The 19,897-nt window shown below is 41.5% G+C and overlaps 1 protein-coding gene across 1 annotated transcript in view; it reads left to right on the forward strand.

Annotated features, from left to right (window-relative positions):
- Positions 1-19,897, forward strand: part of clasp1a (cytoplasmic linker associated protein 1a) — a 67,930-nt gene that overhangs the window by 24,811 nt on the left and 23,222 nt on the right. Inside the window, exons 8-21 of the mRNA XM_037686827.1 lie at positions 4,551-4,691; positions 4,775-4,848; positions 4,937-5,029; positions 5,104-5,249; positions 7,506-7,641; positions 7,728-7,798; positions 8,220-8,279; positions 8,941-9,018; positions 9,109-9,276; positions 9,606-9,652; positions 11,476-11,652; positions 12,244-12,267; positions 16,528-16,635; positions 17,430-17,594. Of these exons, the coding sequence (XP_037542755.1) occupies positions 4,551-4,691; positions 4,775-4,848; positions 4,937-5,029; positions 5,104-5,249; positions 7,506-7,641; positions 7,728-7,798; positions 8,220-8,279; positions 8,941-9,018; positions 9,109-9,276; positions 9,606-9,652; positions 11,476-11,652; positions 12,244-12,267; positions 16,528-16,635; positions 17,430-17,594 (1,488 nt within the window). The remainder of the gene's footprint in view (positions 1-4,550; positions 4,692-4,774; positions 4,849-4,936; positions 5,030-5,103; positions 5,250-7,505; positions 7,642-7,727; positions 7,799-8,219; positions 8,280-8,940; positions 9,019-9,108; positions 9,277-9,605; positions 9,653-11,475; positions 11,653-12,243; positions 12,268-16,527; positions 16,636-17,429; positions 17,595-19,897) is intronic.

Genomic DNA, 19,897 nt, shown 5'->3' on the forward strand with positions numbered 1-19,897 from the left:
GCCTCTCCTGCGTGGGCGGGATTAAATTCTGAACAAAACCCTGTTCTATAAATACAAATTATTATCATTCTGAGGATTTTGTGCTTTCAGACTCTAAACTTGTTGGAGCTCTTCAGTTTGGAGGCGACTGCGTTTTTACCGACTTGTTGCTCCGCACTGTGCAGAACTCCTGATCCAGCTCAGCTTTTACAGGAAGGTCTGGATCGGTGGTCTCGTGTAGAACTGAGTCCACTTGTTTGAGGTTTTGTTAAAGTTGAGACTGAATGAATTTAGTAGCATTAATTGTTCTGAAGACTAAGATGGTTTGACTGGGTTCGTGCTGAAGGGCAACTTGAAGCTGGTGTTCTGTAAACCAAGTTGCAGCAATATTTGGAGTGAGCCCAAGTACCATCTCCACCTCGAAGCCCCAGTTTCATTTAATGGATGATGTCGGAGATAGGATGGGGTGTGGACATCCCACAAAATGAGATTCTGCAACCAGTGGCAGCCCCTTATCTCCACCATCTGGGACCAAACTCTGTTCTACAAGATGACAAAGCTCACCCCTAACAGAGCGAGGTTTACCAGAGACTCTCCAGAGTTGAGGGTGAAGACGATGGACCGACCAGTCTGGAGGTCTGAGCTCGTTGAACACCTAGTTTGGGTGAGCCGTTAGTTCTCGTCTGACCAACACAACCACACTGTGAGTTGCAACAGATGTTGGTAGATGAATGAGATGTTGTCTCACAGCGACGTGTGACCAAGATGAGGAGGAGGAGCCAAGCTGTTGTGGCTGTGTGTGGTTCTTCCACATGCCACTGAGGCACCTGCTTGTTAAATAAATTGGCTCCTTCTAAGATTAAGTAAACTTTTCAACAGTATGAGATTTATTTCCAAGAACCACTGTTACAACACAGAAATAGTCAACCGAAGACAAATGTACCTGATCCTTACTATTTATTTGTTGCACAGCCAGCAGCATAAAACCATTTTCCTTACTTTTCATGATTTGCTTAGAATGTAAATGTGGCTGAACTCATATTTCAAATCAAACAAATTAGTTTCAGTACTTCACATGTAGTGTTTTGTGAGTTGCTGTGAACTTTTGGAAGTGTATTACCCTTCAGTGAGATGCAACATGGGGTCAAATTTCAACATCATCTTTATCTTCCACACAGCACATTAACATCCAACAAATGTAGCTGTTTTTATCCGTCAACGAGAGGTTCAATGACTCCAAGCAGAAGGAACGGAGACACAGAGGAGTCCTGTGTCTGGTCAGTCTGGTATAAAAGACCCCCTTTAACCCACCAAATAGACTAACTCACTCATTTATGTTGGCAGGGAGCAGCAGGAAGACAATCCTGACATTCACCACGCTGACCTACTTCTCTCTCATTATTTCTGCTTTCCTTTGTCGCAGGAAACGTTCCCCAAACCCAAACACAGAGTTTCATCTTCACACTGACAAACAAACCCCGAGCAGCGTTCATCTGCAGCTCCTCATCCTCCAGATGAACAAAAGACCTTTGGTTTCTCCGATGATGTTTTGGTTTCTGTAATCGATGTCGGATGATGCAGATAACCCAGATCTAAACTGAAAAAGAAACAAAACCTCGTCATTCATTCAAATGACTTCACGTTTAGCTCAGTCCTCAAACATGTTTCATTCCGACACTGAAAATGGTTCTGAACAAATTTATTTTTCTCATTGATGCAGCTTTGGCCTGAATCTGATCTGGTGTTTAAAATAAAAAAATAAACTAGAGAAATTGCATTTCCTGCAAACATGCAGTGTGAATGCTTATCACAGAAGAACTTGCTAAAAAAAACATGCTGAAATGTAGCTAAAATGTAAGAACAAGCTTAAATTAGCTAAATAAAGCAGTAAGAACGCATATTTGTATTAATATTTTAATATTCGGAAATTAGCAGAAAATTTGGAAAGTAGCTAAAAAAGCTGAAATCAGAAAAAAAAAATGGCTGAAAAGTAGCTGGAAGGCAGGAAGAACTTTAAACTACCAGAAGGAAGCAAAAAGAGATGAAATGAGCTAAAAATGTGGAATTAGTTGAAAAAGCTAAACTTAGCATAAAACAGCTACAGGTAATTAGTAGAAGAAATAGCAAAAAAAAAATTGAATAATTAAGCTGAAAGGAGCATAACAAGCTGAAATCAGCAGAAAGAAATTGGAAGAGGCACAAAAATGTTTAGCTAGCAGAAAGAATCTGAAAGGAGCACAAAACAGCTGAAGGAAGCTGAAAGAAGCTGAAGCAGAACAAAATGTGAAAGGAGCAGTAAAAGGTTGTAAACACATCTAAAGATCTGAAGGAAAAAATGGCAGAAAAGGCCTAAATATTTCAAAAAGCTAAAGTTGCACTAATACCAAAAGTCACAGCAGGATTGTCCTGAAAGAGCTGAACCTTTTGATGATTTGTTGAAATAACTTGAAAGCTGCGGGACGAGAATCCTGCTGAAAAACGTACGTAAGAAAAATGGATCCCAATCGAGTGAATGCTTCATAAACATTTATAATATTAAGTTTTCACTTTTTTTCAAAGTCAAATATTCTTTCTTTGTCATACACACCGCATGTGGCACATGTGGTGGAACAAAACTGTGTACACAGGGTCCCAGTTACATCCAACAAAAGTATAAAATGTAAAAGACAAACAATAAAATCTAAGATGTGAACTAAGAAAAGCGTTAAACTAAAAGCGCACTAAGCACCAGTAGCTGTTTTTACTCCTTTGTTTTTCTGGGAGATGTTTTTGTTTGGGTTCGGGTGTGGTCATGAAGTGTGAGCCATGACATTTCTCAGAAAGGTGGAGGTGGTGTCGGAGCTTCTGATTCTCCACAGTGAGAGGTTTTATCTGCACGTCTTTGTGTGGATTTAAGTTCATCTGGTGTGCAGATAATTCTGTCTATGACTCTGTGATCGATGCTTCTAAAGTGGCAACAATGTTTTCTGTTCAAACCTTTTCTTCGTGGTAAACTTTAATCACGTCCGTTTTAGCTGATCTTTTCATTTTTTATCATTTCACAATAACTCCACAAGTTTTAAAACGTTTTCTCCCCGGATTCAGTTAGAAATAGTTTGAGAAATAGCAGAGAGAGATTCTTCACAAGTGGAAAACGTTTCAGACAGCTGACAGTCTTCACAGCGGATTCACCCTGAAGGTCAGACCGTGCAGTGACTCGACAGGCCTCAGTCAGCAGGTCAATGGTCATGACGTCTTCGCTCTATAAACATGGCAGCTCGACTTAGGTTTGGAAGGTTTCATCTGAAGGAACCACAAAACTTCTGGACCAGAACCAGACCAGAGGACAGATGTTGACCCAGAATGCACTGCAGCAAACGGCTCCTCCCAGCTGTCAGCACGGTGGTGGAGGCTGATGCTTTGAGCTCCTGTCAGACCAAAGGGTTCTGGAGTCCAATGAGAGTCCATCTGTCCAACATCTGAAGCTTGAATCAAACTGGGTCCAACAGGATCGTGAGCAGCTGATCTACAACAGAACGGGTCAGAAAGAACAGAACCAAGGTCCAGTCAGAGTCCAAAACCTCAACCTGACTGAAATGCTGTGGTGGACCTTCAGAGAGCTGAGGAGAAACCTACATTTGAAAGAAGAGTGGTCCAGAACTCCTCCACAACCATCTGAGGCTGATCCAGAAAACCACTGAAGGTTCTGCTGGAACCAGTTGTTAATTATCTTTTTTTTACTAGTGCCCATAATATTGTGCATTTTTCAGAAGCTCATTTGTGTTTTTTTTGTTTTTTTGGTCCCTCTTTAGTAAATAAACCCTGATAAAATATCTGTTGTGATCATCGGTTCAGTTATGACGTCATCGTTCCCAGTAAAAACTGGACAGGTGACCTCACAGCAACAGACTCCGCCCACTTCTCATCAGGAGTAGTTCATCACAGCACACACTGGTTTATCGCTCCATACACTCAGAAGAGATTTGAGCTTTGACTTGTTTGTGTCAGACACACACACACGCACACGCACATGCACATGCACGCCCTGTTAGGTGGTGCTGTGAGGCTCGGAGGAGAGCGGCGCAGCAGAGACATGCTGAGGACGCTGATGTGCAGGAGAATCTGCCCTCGTAAGAACAAAGCTTCTTCCTCCTCATTCATTTCACCTCTCCACCTTCTATCCTGTTGCTTGTACTCCATCTTTCTTTCTTCTGTAGCCACGAAGGATATGTTCTTTGTTTGCTCTTATAAGCTGTTTAGTCCTAAATAGAAAACCTGACTAGAGGATCTGTGGGGTTTTAAATTAAATTTAATCTTTGGCCGAACTGAAGCTGGTAACGATGTTTTCACTGCCTGAAACCACCCGGTGAACCATCATGTTAGGCAGGTGGTGGCAGGGTTATGTGTTCGAACCAGGGTAAGCGTGATGGATGGATGAAGGCTGAATCTGACGTTCATTTCCTCAGAGATGACTCGGTGAAAAGACGATGACTCTGCATTTAAATTCAGACAGGAACACGAACCACCAAGAACCAAACGAGGACTCACGTTCACCACGTTCAGCCTCTTCATTTCCGCTTCTCTCTTTGTAGATAAAAACTTTGAGGATGAGGACTCAGTGGATGGAGGCAGGTCCTCCTCCTCCTCCTCCTCCAAAGCTCCCCCTGGTGGAAGGAGGCCTGTGGTGAGCTCTGTCAGGAGACCCAGCTCTGCCTCCTCCACAAAGTCCACAGGTGAGGGGGCAGATGATTTTGTTTATTACAAAAACTTTAGCCGTTACAGACTAAACCAGAATCACAACCTTTACCTTCGGCAGGTAAAGAAGCAGGAGCTGGAGCCGTGGACGAAGAGGACTTCATTAAAGCCTTTGAAGACGTGCCCTCAGTCCAGGTGGGTTCACCTGCCATGTTTAGGTGGATAAAGCTGCTGACCTTCCTCCATCACTGGGCTCAGGGGTTGTTTCTTTGTCCTTGTGTAGATCTACTCTAACAGAGAGCTGGAGGACCAGCTGACAAAGCTCAGAGAAGTTCTGTCCGATGATAAACACGACTGGGAGCACCGGGTGGTCGCTGTAAGACTTTTATCTTCATGTTGAAGTCGTTCTACCAGTCGCTGCATCTAAAGAATCGTTTCTTCTGTGTCCAGCTGAAAAAGGTCCGTTCGCTCATGCTGGCCGGAGCTACCGATTATGAAGGTTTCCCTCAGCAGCTGCGACTCCTGGAGGCCGCCTTCAAGATGTCAGCTAAAGACCTGCGGTCTCAGGTGGTCCGGGAGGCCTGCATCACTCTGGGGTGAGACCAGGACGCAGGTTCAGAAATCTGACCCAGGATTTAGGTTTTTCTGTTGAACTCGGACTCGTTCAATAAAACTTTAAAGGAACATTTCTGTAACATTAACCGTACGTGTATCCATTTACAGTTTAGAGTCAAAACCATGAAAAAAGAGCCCGTTTTAAAAATGTAGAACTTTAAACCATCTTTTCTTTCTGCGTTTATTCTGTGAATTCTTAATTATACTGTGTAATGTTTAGCATATGGTTTGCTCATTTTAATTAATGTTGTCATTTCAGCTTCTGTTCTGCTACTTTAGCTATGATTCTGCTGCTTCTAACATGTTTTATGGCTTTGTGCTTGTAGCTTGCATTTTGCTGATTTTAGCTTCTGTTTTGCTGATTTAGTCCCTGCTTAGTTTAGTTTCTGTTTAGCTGATTTAGCTTCTGTTTTGCTGGTTTAAGCTTCTGTTTTGCTGATTTAGCCCCTGCTTAGCTGTTTTTAGTTTCTGTTTAGCTGATTTAGCTTCTGTATTGCTGCTTTTTGCTTCATTTTTGCTGGTATTCTGATTCTGATTTTTGCTGGTTTAAGCTTCATTTTAGCTGATTTTAGTGTGTTTTGCTGATTTAACACTTTGTTATGCTGATTTTAGCCCCTTCTTAGCTGGTTTTAGCTTCTGTTTTGCTGATTTAGCCTATGGTTCGCTGATTTAAGCTTTTGTTTTGCTGATTCTAGCTTTAGTTTAGCTGATTTTACACTTTGTTTTGCTGATTTAATCCCTTGCTTAGCTGGTTTTAGCTTCTATTTTCTGGTTTTAGCTTCTGTTTTGCTGGTGTTAGCTTCTATTTTCCTGATTTTTAGACTGCGTAGCTGATTTTAGTATTTGCATAGTTAATCTTGGCCTCCCTTTTTGCTCATTTCACCCTCCATTTAGCTGATTTTAATCTCTTTTCTGTTATCTTTAGCCTCTGGTGGTCATTTTAATTGTAATAACCAAGTTTTAGCTTCTTCAGTAAATTTCAGCAGTCAGCATTTTTACTGTATCTTACAAAATGTAATTTCTTTAGTTTTCTTTTAAATGTGAACTCTGAGCACATAATGAAGTTCATTGACTCTAAATGTAGCTGAAAACCCCATAAAACATTAATATTTAGTAAGTTTTTCCTAATTTTTCAGACTCTGAGATGGTGTTTGTGTTTTAATGAGCAGAACTGACATTCACTTGGACCCAGAACTGATTAGTTTCTGCTTTAAAAACCCTCAGCCAAAGTAGTTTTTTCCCACCTCCTTAACTTAATGAGAATCAGTCTTCCTCAAGTATGAAACAAGCAAACATCCATCGTCCGGGTTCTAATAGAACCCTGATGAGGTGGAACAGAACAGAGGCGCGTTAAAGAGCAGGCGGGTGATGAATGGATCGGAGCGACACGGATCCTTTCATCAGCACCACTTCCTGCTCCATCCAACAAACTAAGAAACCAACGACTTAATTTTCATGGCAGCTTAATTTAATCAGAGACAGAACATCAAGTAAGAACATTAACGGATGCACACGATGTGTTCAGGGTCAAGAATGTTGTGATAAATATTTCAGTCGTTTTTTTTTTTTCATTCAACCTTTATTTATACAGGTTAGTCTCATGGAGCCAATTAAATGTTAAAGTATGATGAATAAATACCTCATCTATGGGTCCCTTGAATTAAATTGTCCAAAATATAATCCTAAAGAAAGTTTCAAAGCTTTTCTCTGAGTAGAACCAACTAAACTTGGTTTAAGGCAGAAAAACCTTAAATTTTCACAACTTTCTCTGAGTGCTAGCAAAGCTATTTTCTGGGAAATCCCGCTATATAACATGGTCTGATGTTTTCTCTTTCAAATGACGTCAAGAACTCTTCATTTAATTCTGCTAAAAATAAGATTCAGACTCATTTTTAAGAGTTATCCTGATTATCAAGACAAATTCAGCACTCCAGGCATCAGGTTGATCCAGGTGTGAAAATGTTGCTTAATCCTAGTTTAGTTTGACCAAGTCTGACTTAATCCTCAATTCAGCATGACGGGTCACATATTTCACTGGAATATAATCTGTGTTGTATTTCTGCCAGTAATCTAAGAAGGAATGGAATGGTGACTTTAGGCTCTATGTAATCAGGAATAACTGCTTTAAGGTATCATCTACATATTTCAGTAACTTTTTTTTACAGCTATAGTTGGAGTTTTCTCTGGCTACGTCCGAGGCTTGATTAAAACTCTGTGACCGTCTCTCCCTCTCTCAGACATTTGTCCTCGATACTGCGTAACAAGTTCGACCACGCGGCGGAGAGCGTCATGCCCATTCTGCTCAACCTGGTGCCCAACAGTGCCAAAGTCATGGCCACGTCAGGAGTGGCTGCCATCCGCCTCATTCTCAGGGTGAGACGGCGTTCAGGAGTGCTCTCGTGTTCACCAGCAGGTAATCGAGGAGAATAACCTTTGATGTTTCTGTGCTCCTCTTGCAGCACACGCACTACCCTCGTCTTATTCCCATCATCACCAGTAACTGCACCTCCAAATCTGTTGCCGTCAGACGGTAAGATGTTCCTGTTACTTGTTAGATTAAAATAAAGTTTTCAAGCAGTCGAGCTGAAAGATGTTCGAAGCAGACCGTCTATGCTTCCTGGCTGTACTGTGGTTTGGACCTGAACGTGTCCTCATGTTAGAGCAGGAGCGTCATCAAACATGTAGACGTTTAAGCTTCTGAAGAAGGAGCTGAGCTGAAAGGCAGAGCTGGATTTACTGGTCCAAAAACTATGGAGATAAATTAGTCTCAAAAACAGGGAAAGTTTTCTGTCCTGAGGAGTTACTGCAAACAAAATCAAGTCCAAGTGAAAACGTCCAAATAGTACCACTTACATTTTTATTTTGTGTTGTGTTTGTGAGGATGAAGGTTCTGCCTCCGACCTTCTCCTTCAGCGGTGGAGGTACTGAAGTGCTTCTTGTTTCCTCTCCAGGCGCAGTTACGAGTTCCTCGACCTCATGCTGCAGGAGTGGCACACAAACACATTGGAAAGGTACGCCTCGCTCGCTCTCTTGCTCTCTCTCTTGCTCTCTCTCTTTCGCTCTCTTTCTCTCGTTCTCACTCTGTCTTGCTCTCTCTTTCTCTTGCTCTCTTTCTCTCACTCTCACTCTCTTGCTCTCGCTCCCTCTCTTGCTCTTTCTTTCACTCTCACTCCCTCTTGCTCTCTCTCTTGCTCTTTCTCTCTCTCGCGCTCACATTCTCTCTCTCTCTCTCTCTCTCTCTTGCTCTTTCTCTCTCTCTCTCTCTCTCTTGCTCTTTCTCTCACTCACTCTCTCTCTCTCTCTTGCTCTCTCTCTTGCTCTTTCTCTCTCTCTCTCTCTCTCATGTGTTTCTGTGTTGAGACGTTCCAGGCGTCTCCTCCCTCCCCTCCCATCCTGACATTTGAATTAGCTGAGCGTTGAGCTCCTGATGACGCCCGTTTTAATTTATGAGCCTTCGTTGTCGAGACTCCCAGCCGTAAAGCGAATACCCGTCCCCCCGTTGCCATGACGACACAAGGACTGACTTTAAAAAGCGCGAGGACATCCCAGTGGGTGGCCACATTCCCTGCGGGACCAACAGAGTAATAAAACTGAGAAAGAAAAGGGGGGAATTAGACGAGGATAAAGTGGGTGATTAACGGACCTCCTCACCATGTTCCCGTATCGTCCCAGACACGTAGCGGTTCTGACCGAGACCATCAAGAAAGGGATCCACGACGCCGACTCCGAGGCCAGGTCCATCGCCAGGAAGTAAGTTGGTGTTGCATCAAGAAAATACTTTCAAACGCCAACTTCGGTACATTTTTAAAGCGTTCTTGTCTGTTTCGTTTCCTGTTGAAGGTGCTACTGGGGCTTCCACGGCCACTACAGCCGGGAGGCGGAGCTTCTATTTCAGGCGCTGGAATCCACCTATCAGAAGGCTCTGCAGTCGTACCTGAAGAGCTCGGACAGCGTCGTGTCACTGCCTCAGTCCGACCGCTCGTCTTCGTCCTCCCAGGAGAGTCTGAAGTAAGAAACTGGAAGCTTTGTCGCTTTAAATCACAGTTTTTCTCTCCTCTGTTTCTTTCCAACGTCTTAAAGCTTCATCTGCCAAACATCTGATGGAATACGATGAAACGTTGGTGGAAGAAGTGTGATTAGCAAGAGATGACTTTTTTATGAGAAGGGAACGCAGGATGAATGTCTTATGTTGATTATTTGTCTCAAATGAGCTTTGAAATCCATTCATCAGCTTAAAAAAGTCTCTTCCTGTTGGAGAATTTATTGCTTATATATTTTATATTGATTTACTTCACATAAAATGATGAAAACCTCTAAATTAAATCTTTCGATTTCAGCCGACCGATGTCTGTGAAGAGCGTCATTAGTGGGAGCATAACGAGGAGTGAGTTCTTGTTTTTTTGTTCCTTATCCAGCCAAGTCTTCAGTTCTGCTTTAAGTTTAAACCTTAAACACACCTCTGTGCAAAAGTCCTGATGCAGTCCTGTGTCCCTCCAAAATTTCCAGACTTTCTGAAGATCTTTCAGTTCTTTATTTGTATTTTTTATTTGGCTGCTTTTAGACTCGGTTTCAGTTCCTGTACCTGAAGCTTTTCAGATAAAACTCATCAGCCTGGAGGTTTTTGATTAATTTGATAAAGACATTTTGAGATACTGTTCGTGGAAACAGGCTTTTAGTTCTGAAACATCTTTTATTCTCTGCTGATCCTTTCCTCTTGTGTTTTAAAGGACTCTGCTCCCTTAACTGCGAGGTTTCGTCTGACTGAAGTGAAACTGAATAAAAAAGCAGCCAAAGTCCAAAACAAACTTAAAAAGCTTCAAAAAGTCTGAAGAACGTCTGATTAAAATGAAGGTTTACTTTAATCTGCTTTAGTTGTTTTTTTATTTTTCTCCCGATGATTCACTGTTGGCTTTTAAATATTACTTATAATATTAATAAAAATAGAGAAATGTTGTTTCCTGTGAAAACGCAGTGTAAATGCTTATTGCTGAAGGATTTCTGCTGAAAGCTGCCGAAAAAGTTGAAACGAGCCGAAACGGTTTCATCACTAAACTGTTAATAAGAGTTACGTTGAACAGCTGACGTGTGCTGAAAGCAGGAGAATAGAAGCATAAAATAGAAAAATAGAAGCTGAAAACAGACAAATAGAAGCTGAAAGCAGAAAAATAGAAACTGAAAGCAGGAAAATAGAAGCTGAAAGCAGAAAAATAGAAGCTGAAAGCAGGAAAATAGAAGCTGAAAGCAGTAAAATAGAAGCTGAAAGCAGGGAAATAGAAGCCGAAAGCAGGAAAATAGAAGCCGAAAGCAGGAAAATAGAAGCCGAGCTGCAGGAAAATAGAAGCTGAAAGCAGGAAAATAGAAGCCGAAAGCAGGAAAATAGAAGCCGAAAGCAGGAAAATAGAAGCCGAGCTGCAGGAAAATAGAAGCTGAAAGCAGGAAAATAGAAGCCGAAAGCAGGAAAATAGAAGCCGAAAGCAGGGAAATAGAAGCCGAGCTGCAGGAAAAACAGCAGGAATGTGCAGAATAAGCTGAACTAAGCAGCGTCTGAATTACAAAAAATCTGAAATTGGCAACTCAACTGAAATGGGTATAAAAATGCTACATAATTTAAAAACATTAGTTGAATAAGCTGAAATTAACAGAAAAAGTAGGATTTATTAGAAAGAAGCACAAAAGGCAAAAATTAGCAAGAACAAAAGAAGCAAAACATACTTAAGATTTAGCTGAAAATGCAGAATTCAGCAGAAAGAAGCTGAAAAGAGCTAACAGAAGCTGAAATTTGTCTCCAGAAACAGCTGAAGCAGTAGAAAAACTGGAATTAGCTGTAAAACATTTTAAACTGCACAAAAGTTTGACAGATTATTTTTTCCCTTGTCTTGTTCAGCGTTGTGACACTTAGAATTATTGTCTGAGTGTCAAAGTGATGCCCACCAGATTTAAGGTTTGACAGATTTGAAAAGATCTCCAGTCACTTTCTACAAGAAAAACATGGCTGATACAGCTATATATTGAAAAAAATAAAAATAATCCACGAATTCTGAAAGTCCCAGCAGGAAGGTCCTGAATAAGCCGAACGTTTTGAGGCATGATTTGTTGAAATAAAACAAAAATTCCAGAACGAGTTGCGTGCTGAAATTGATATCTGAGCGAGAATGATTTAGAAACGATAAACTGATCGAACGTTTAAAAACATATTTTTGCGTTCAGCTCCCGGTAAGCTGGCGGGCTCCAGGGTCCCCACCACGCCAGGCTCGCTCCAGCGTTCCCGCAGCGACATCGATGTGAACGCCGCCTCCAGCGCCAAGTCTCGTCTGTCCACCGTCCCCGCCTCCTCGCCGTTCAGCTCTGCAGCCACCCTCCCCCCGGGATCGTACGCCTCGTTGGGTGAGTCTCCAGCTGATGGAAACACATTAATCTTGACCAACAGACTCACTTCAAGGAGTTCCCAAAATCCTCAGTGTCTTTAGTTGTTTTCTGTATTTTTAAAATTCATAACTTCGTACTGAGCACTGAAAATCGCCTCTGCTCAGGGTCCTTTTACTAACTACGCCAGTCTAACTCTGGTTTCTTTTGTCAAAGTTTATTAATTTTTCTGGTTCAGTCAAGCGATCCTTCTTCTTCATGAAATATGAGAACATTTTCTGGCGTAATCACTGGCTTTTAAGGGCCTGACTCGGATTATTAATGACTCTGGTGCTGTTATTAAACCGCTCTGTCAACAGGAACTCTTTAAACCAACGCTGACACGTTTGAACACTTGACGAATAGACCTGATGAGCCTGAGCGGCCTCTGGGGGGCGGGGGATGCTCAAGCTACCAGTTTTCCCATTTGCCTCCCATTATCGTTCTGTTGGGTTGATAACCAACTCTGATGACACCCTTTGCTCAGCCGCTCTCCTTCCAGCTTCAGCTGCCACTAACCTCTCGCCTCTTCTCCCACTCTCTGCTGCGCTGAATTTCTTAAAAACCCTAAAGACGGCGCTCCTGGTAAAAGTGATGGTAAGACTCTTGTGTCTGTGTGCGTCCATGTTCGGAGGCGCAGGTGGTGTGTGTCGACTGTCCGACGTGTTTACATCTTTTCATCGTCTCTTTCTGTCTTTATCCTCCAAAGTAGTGGTCAGTTCCTCTGCATGAACTTTCTGCATGGATCTCCTCCTCTGACTCTAACTTGACTCTGTGACTTGCACAGAAATCAGGTCCTTCACACCGTGGGGCTATCTTTTGTTTTTCTAGGCCAACATGGGAGAGAACTGATGCATAACTGTGAGATGATCTGACGTACGGTACTGTTGATGTAGAGCAGAACAGGACTCCAGGTTATTTGAAACAAAGTCATCCTTACCAGTTAAGAACGTGAAGGACTTCTCTAATCCAGCTGCAGATCTCCAGTTCTGCAGAATCGATCGTCTACAGTGTGGTGAAGTCCATTAGGTTGTTTTGAGCGAGGGAAGTAAACCTGAACAAGGCAGTGAAGGCATCAGGAGCGACATCCTCTCCTGTCACGTCTGACAACGTAGGAAGAGATTTAGACCAGAAGCTCTTCATGGAGGAACAGACCCAGGACGCATAAATAAAGATGTTTTCATACGGGTGTTTCTCTTTACTGATCAGAAACTAAAATGAGCTGAACGGCTGAATGTGTTCTGTTGCATTTACAGCACTGTGTGAAATTTGTGATTCACTCCTCAAACGGCAACGACAAAACACTGATCTGAAAATAGTCGGAGATAAAAACGGAGTGAAACAGCAACTAAAGTTGTCAAATCTAGAAAATTTGATAAAATGATGTGAAGAACTTGAGCTTTTACACCCAGTAATACTTGGGCTCCGGCACAATTCTGATCCTGACATTCTTGTCATAAAGTAGTCCCTTGATTATCCCAGGGGTTACGTTACGGACACGCATATAAGTGAAAAACCACAAAGTAAGAACGCTATATTTATTTTAGTATTTATATACACAGTAGTACCTCGATACTTCACGGTTTGTTTATCGTGGACTCGCTCTATCGTGGTTGTTCAAAATAAGATTGGACATGACGCACAATTGGCTGATTGATGGATGAGCCGCACGATCGGCATGGAATTTTTATTCTAAATAAATTATTTAAAATTATGTAGCACCTGCTGCATACTTGTGCAGCCCATACTGCAGGATAAACTTCCTGCTGTAGCTGATCAGCTGTTCTCCTTAGAGAACGCAGAAGTGGGCGTGGCCAAGAGCACTTACAGGAGACAAAGAACAGAGGAGGCAGGAGCTGAAATCATGACATTCAGTGCTCTTAGAACATTTAGAGTTTAGAAACATTGTTTAGAATATTGCAAGAGTGTGGGAAGGGTTTAAAATGCCTTATACTGTGTGTGTGTGTGTGTGTATGTGTATATATAGATATCTATATACTAAAATAAACTACTGCTTACTACTTGTACTACTATTCCTACTTCACAGTTTTTCACTTATCACGGGGCTTCAGGGTACGGATACCCTGCGATAAATGTCGGACTATTGTATTAAGGCTTTATAAACCCTTCCCACACTCTTGCACTGTTCTAAACTCTCAAACCTACGTCATTTTAACAACATGCATAAATGTACTGTACAGTAGCTACTGCTAAATTTTATATGCGAACTCACCAGCCTTGGTCCGGTTCTGGTCGGGTTCTGATCGGCTCTCTGCAGCCGTTGAGCACCAGATGCTTTTATTGTATTGTATTTCTTAGTTCATATCTTAGATCTTATTACTGTTTTTCTTTACAGTTTATACCTGGATGTAACTGGGACACTGTGTACACAATTTCATTCCACCACTTGTACCACATGCGATGCGAATGACAATAAAGAACCTTGACCTTGACCTTTATGGGCTGACGAGCAGCACTCAGATTGACCGATGAGGCTGAAAGTAGTTCTGGTCCAGTTCTGATCAGCTCTCTGCATCCAATGAGCGCCAAAATCACTATAAATAAGGAACAAACATTTTAGTCAGGTTCAGATCGGATCAAAACTTTCCCTCCATTTTCATCAGAACGCAGTGGCCACAAGCACTGTTGGCTTCTGGGTAATGTAGTTCTTTTGGACTGGCGATACAGTGTAGGCTTATTAAAAGACACTACAAAATGGCGGCGACTGTTCTAAGTATTGTTTTAATTAACTTTTTATCTGTATCATCCCAATCACATGAGTAATATTAAAGTTGACAATTGTTGAAAAAACGCGAAGAGCGAGTCCACGAAAGTCGAACCTGTAAGTAGCGAGGGACTACTGTAATACAGATTACATTTTCCCTCAATACACCACATAAAATCCACAGTAACCTCCAGTAATTAGTGCTAAAACTATCTCTGGAGGAGTGGTGTAGTTTAACCCTTCTGATTCCCATCAAACTTATAACACACCACTGTCATTGTTTCCTTTCCACCTGAAGGAGACTTATTTTTAACTTGATAAGAATGTCTTTTGTTATCAACGTCCACATTTTCCAGGAGCTGTTCTTGATAGGTTGTGTAAGGACTGTAGGTGTTGGGTGATATGGCTTTGTCCTTCACTTATCATGAAGTCTTTCACTGGATCTGGTGCAACCTTTTTATGATCAGGCTCAAGCACTGAGAGCAGTAAAATTCTCATTTACCAAAATAAAATAAAATAAAACTCAATTTTGTTCCACCATATGCCCACATGTGGCGCGAACGACAAAGAAACTCTGACTCAGATAAAAAGCCAAGGACCATTTGAAATTTGTAGCATTTTTTACACAAATGGGTTTTTGCTTTTATTAAAAAATGTAGTAAAGGTCAAGTTGCATGTATGGGTGTGATGAGACGGTTCTTTGTCTTTCTGTAAAAACCTCCTTGGTCCTGTGTTGACTGTGAGACTCAGACAAGATCTCTTGTCTTGACCTTCTTTGTTGTGCATTTATTAACAACTAAAACTGAGAAAAAGTATTAAACAAGTTTTCTCAGCCCAATCTGAACTTGAAAGTTGGCAGCAATGGACTCGAATCTCACAAAATGTTAGATTTTAATGTTGTTACTGACTGTGGGAGTATTTTTCCTGTTTTGTTTCTATTTTTAAGAACTCTTTTTTTGCATTGCTTGCATCTAAATTTTAAGAAAGGACTTAAGACCTTTTTATTTAAAAGATTTATAGTGTTTAAATGTATTTTTAATCCTACTGTTTGTTAGTTTTTAAAAATGTTAGTCCATATTGTAGCATTTTGAGCTTGTAAAATGTAAAGTACAGTACAAATTGAATAAATTATTATTATTATTATCTATAGCTTTAGTTAATTAACACCTACCATAAATCTTGTCTTTTAGTTTGTAGCTTGGTGCTACCAGTTGATTACTTGGTAATGCGTCATTATTTTTTATAGCATTGTTAGCATTTGTAGCATTAGCTAACTGATACGTCAAAGCGGATTAGCTTGTAGCTTAGCGCTTCCTCTTTGTTTTTTGTTGTAAACTTTTTAATATTAACACTTTAATGCTTCCTCTCACACTATAAACAACTGTTTTGGTTGTTTCAGTTTTTAAATTCAATTGTTGAGAGTGGTCAACGTTTGGGACAAAAAAAAACACTTTTATCTTAAACATAACCTTTTAGCTAGTAGCTTAGCACGTGCCAATCCGAACAAGAAAGGCTTTAATCTTTAATTTAATTTAATTTTTTTAAGTTTTTTTATGGTTGAGATGTTTCAAAAAGGAGTATAATGTGAAGAAGTCATCCCAAGTTAAAATAAAATATTTTAAAATGTATTTTGGAGGTCTTTTTCAGACAACATGCTTCGTGCTGAACGAGCTTCTTAACGGCGGTTTTAAAATCTTCTTCATTGTTCCAGCTGCCAGCTCTGAACTGCACACACACGTGCACATTTACTATTTTGTTTGAGACATACTGTTTAAAAATAAAAACAGCTGAATTTATGTTTTTATCACCTTGTTTTGCAAAGTCAAAATATTTGGCCGATAAATGAAACGCAACATTTATTTTGTGATTAATTTTCAGTCTGCGTCTGAACTATGTTTTTCTTCTCCCCTGCAGTCTCACCCTTGTCTCAGGTTTCAAGTTCAAGTTAAATCTGTACTTGTCCCAAGTTTGTCCATGTCTGTGTTTTCAGAAGACTGTCCTCTCATCCAGGTCTCTCATGTGGATATATTATCTTTCCCAGCATCTCTGCTCAGTAAAAACTCTTCTTTTTTTATCGGTTAAGCGTATTTTAAAACCACTCTTTCCTTCGCCTCTCTTGGTTTGTTTTTTAGGTCGAGTTCGCACCCGGAGACCAAGCTCGGGCAGTGTGGGCGGAGCTAGTTCATCAGTCGTGGATAGCAGGGGACGTAGTCGAGCTAAAGTGGTCTCCCAGTCTCAGCGTACGTGCTCACACTTTCATAACGAGTTATGAAATAAAAATCGGAGTCTGAATCTTTTATTAGTGAAGCAATCTTCATGTTTCATGTTTTGTTGTTGTCCACTTTGACCCTGAAAACAAACCTCTTGTCTTTTATTGTTTGTCTCAAAACAATCAAACATTTCCTGTCACTTAAGTCTTGTTTTATTCGTGTGCCTCCATGCATGCGCAGTATTCCATAAATGTGTTTTACGATCTTTTAGTGATCACCAACATGTCCACTGACAACCAGAGTGCATGCTGGGTAAAAAATACAATCAGTAAACATGATTCGCATTCTCATTTTGACCGTTCTCGATCTCCACCTTGCCCCGCCTATTGCTTCCATCTTCCAGGATCCAGATCAGCCAATCCCAACAGTGGTAAGGCCTCAGCTTCATCCAGTCACAAGCTAGATGCCTCACTCCCTAAATATACCCTCCAATCACACCAAACTCTGCATGTCATCCTGTTTTTGTAGCTTTTTGTTAATCCAGCCTCTAGATTTTAGTTTGATCTTTCAGATTAATTTCCCCGTCAGTTTGAGAAGCTGATTGGATCCACATCTTTCTGGTGTTTTTGGTTTTTGTTGTTTTTGTGTCATCGTTGGTGTCACAGCACAGTTAGAACATGGCTGCATCCCCTCACCTCACCTGTCTCCACTTGTTCACCGGTTATATTTAGTAAAGAACAATCCGCTGTGGTTTCTCACAGGAGATTGGACTGCTCCGCCTTCGTCCAATGAAAGTTTTGCTTTTGTGTGTTTCTCTCCAATAGCTGGCAGTCGCTCCAGTTCTCCGGGCAAGCTGCTGGGTCAGAGCGGCTATGGTCGGATCCCCAGGGCCACGGCGTCCGTTTCCAGTACGCCGGCGGACAAACGCAGCAAAATCCCTCGCAGCCAAGGCTGCAGCCGGGAGACCAGCCCGAGCCGAATGGGCCTTGGTAAGACCAGGACTCTGGAGCCCAACACTCAACATCGTTTGCATTTAACAAAAAACAGCTTATTAGTATAAATCTTTACAGTCAAGGTAAAACTAAGTACACCAACATATGTTGTGATGCTTTAAGTGTCCGGACAGATGTCAGGACAGATGTCAGAACGATCTGATCCTCGTCAGGCATAAAATGAGATGAACATGTCCTCAGGTTTTATTTGAACCAAACCATTGAAATATCCTTGGTGCACCAACAGGTGGAGGTACAGTCCACTTTAACAACAGCTAAATACACAGACAGAAGTTCTGAAGTGGCTAAAGATTTTCTCAGAGCTCGTTTTTGTTATTTTTTTTATACGATTTTCTCTCGGTTACTAAACACGAGCAACGACCCATAGAAAACTGCCAAATTAGTAGCGACGTGGCTCAAAACCTCAGGATTAGTCTCTGCTATTTGCAGATGATGTGTTCCTGTTGACGTCATCGTGCCGTGATCTCCAGCTCTCTCTGGAGCAGTTCGCAGCTATGATGAGGATCAGAACCGCCAAAGCTGAGACTATGGTCCTCAGCTGGAAAAGGGAGGACTGTCCTCTCCGGGTTGGGGGTGAGGTTCTGCCACAAGTGGAGGAGTTTAAGTATCTCGGGGTTTGTTCATGATCAAGGGAAGAGTGGGACCAGATGGGTCGTACAGCTTCTGCAGTACTGTGGACTCTGTGCCGGTCCGCTGTGGTGAGGAGGGAGCTGAGCTGTAAGGAGAAGCTCTCTGTTTACCGCTCGGTCGACGTTCCTAACCTCACCTATGTTCAAGAACTCTGGGTAGAGACTGAAAGTACCCGATCCTGGATCCAGGAGGTCCAAATGAGTTCTCTCTGCAGGGCAGCTGGACATAAGGTGAGAAGTTCAGTTCTCCAGGAGAGACTCGGAGTAAAACCGCAGCTCCTCCACATCCAGAGGAGACCAGTGGGGTGGTTCATCTGGTAAAGATGCTCCCTGGACACCTTCTTAGGGAGGTGTTCTGGGAGGAGACCCCAGGGAAGATCCAGGACACTTTGGAGAGACTGTCTCCTTCAGCCTCTCTGGATGGATGATAGCTTAAAGATCAAGTCCATTTTTTGGAGCTGCCATCAAAAAGTTCTGATCTCAGACCCATAAAAATTTTTGGGCAGAGCTGAAAAGATGTGTGAGCAAGGTGGTCTCCAAACCTGATGGTTCCACCAGCTGGACAAAGTCCACCAAACTCTATAGCAAGAAGCTTGGAGGACATCCACAACGTTTGGTCCAAGTCATACAGTTTAAAGTCTACCGAGTACTGAAGACTGACAGAGATAAAATGGTTCAGTCTTTTTATAGTGTATGTAAACATCTGGTTTGATGTACAGACACTACAATTATGAAAAACAGCTGCAAGTTTTTTTTTCTCAGCAGTGACTAAACTCCACATTAACATGAGCCAATGTTGCAAAAAGCAGGTACACAAAAGAATAGGGACTCTGATCTGGTAAACGGGCCGTCCCTCGGTGTTCCTGGACATGTGTGCGTCATTGATCACCTCCATATATCACATCGACACGTGGACTGATCAGAGGAAGTGGACCTTCTGATAAAAACATAAACTGATGTTTCTCGTTGTCCTTTGAAACATCGCACAGCTCAGATTTCCTGTTCTGAACTCTGGGTCCTGAAGTGTGTAGATTATTAAATTTTTTGTTTGTTGGGTCACAGCTTGAAACGTTTATAAAGATTTTTTGTTTATTTAACGATTTATTTTGATAAATGGAGGATATTGTCTGGGATTCGTGTGTGTTATAGAGGAAAAAATAAACCCAAAAGTGCCTTATGTGTGGGTGTGTAATGTTTAGGCCTGTCACGATAACAAATTTTCCTGGGCTATTAATTGTCTCAGAAATTATTGCGATAAACGATAATATTGTTTGAAATTTGACAATAATTAGTAATTATTGTCAAATTCAAGAGGAAATGATGGTTAATTTGTTTTGTGTGTAGTACCTTTGTTTGACCACTGGATGGCAGTTTAAGACTGTTTGAAATGAAGGATGGATAGTGAGGAAGTGAGCAGCGTGTCTCTTTAAGAAAAATGGGAGGGAGGCCCCTTAACGTGACATGGGCTGTCTCTCTTCGGTTCACAAAATGGCGGATGCGAAGTGTGGTTTGAGCTCTTTAACATAGCATTTAGCAAAGCTTTAAATTAAAAATTCAGTAAATAAGTTCAGGGTTTTTTTTTTTTTCAGAGAAAACACGAAGGCACGGGTTTCAACCAGGAATTTTGGAGCTTCGACAAGACGTTCCCCC

Source organism: Nematolebias whitei, chromosome 13 (assembly GCF_014905685.2).
Source record: "Nematolebias whitei isolate Nwh7 chromosome 13, NemWhi1, whole genome shotgun sequence".
In the NCBI taxonomy this organism is placed as follows: Eukaryota; Metazoa; Chordata; class Actinopteri; order Cyprinodontiformes; family Rivulidae; genus Nematolebias; species Nematolebias whitei.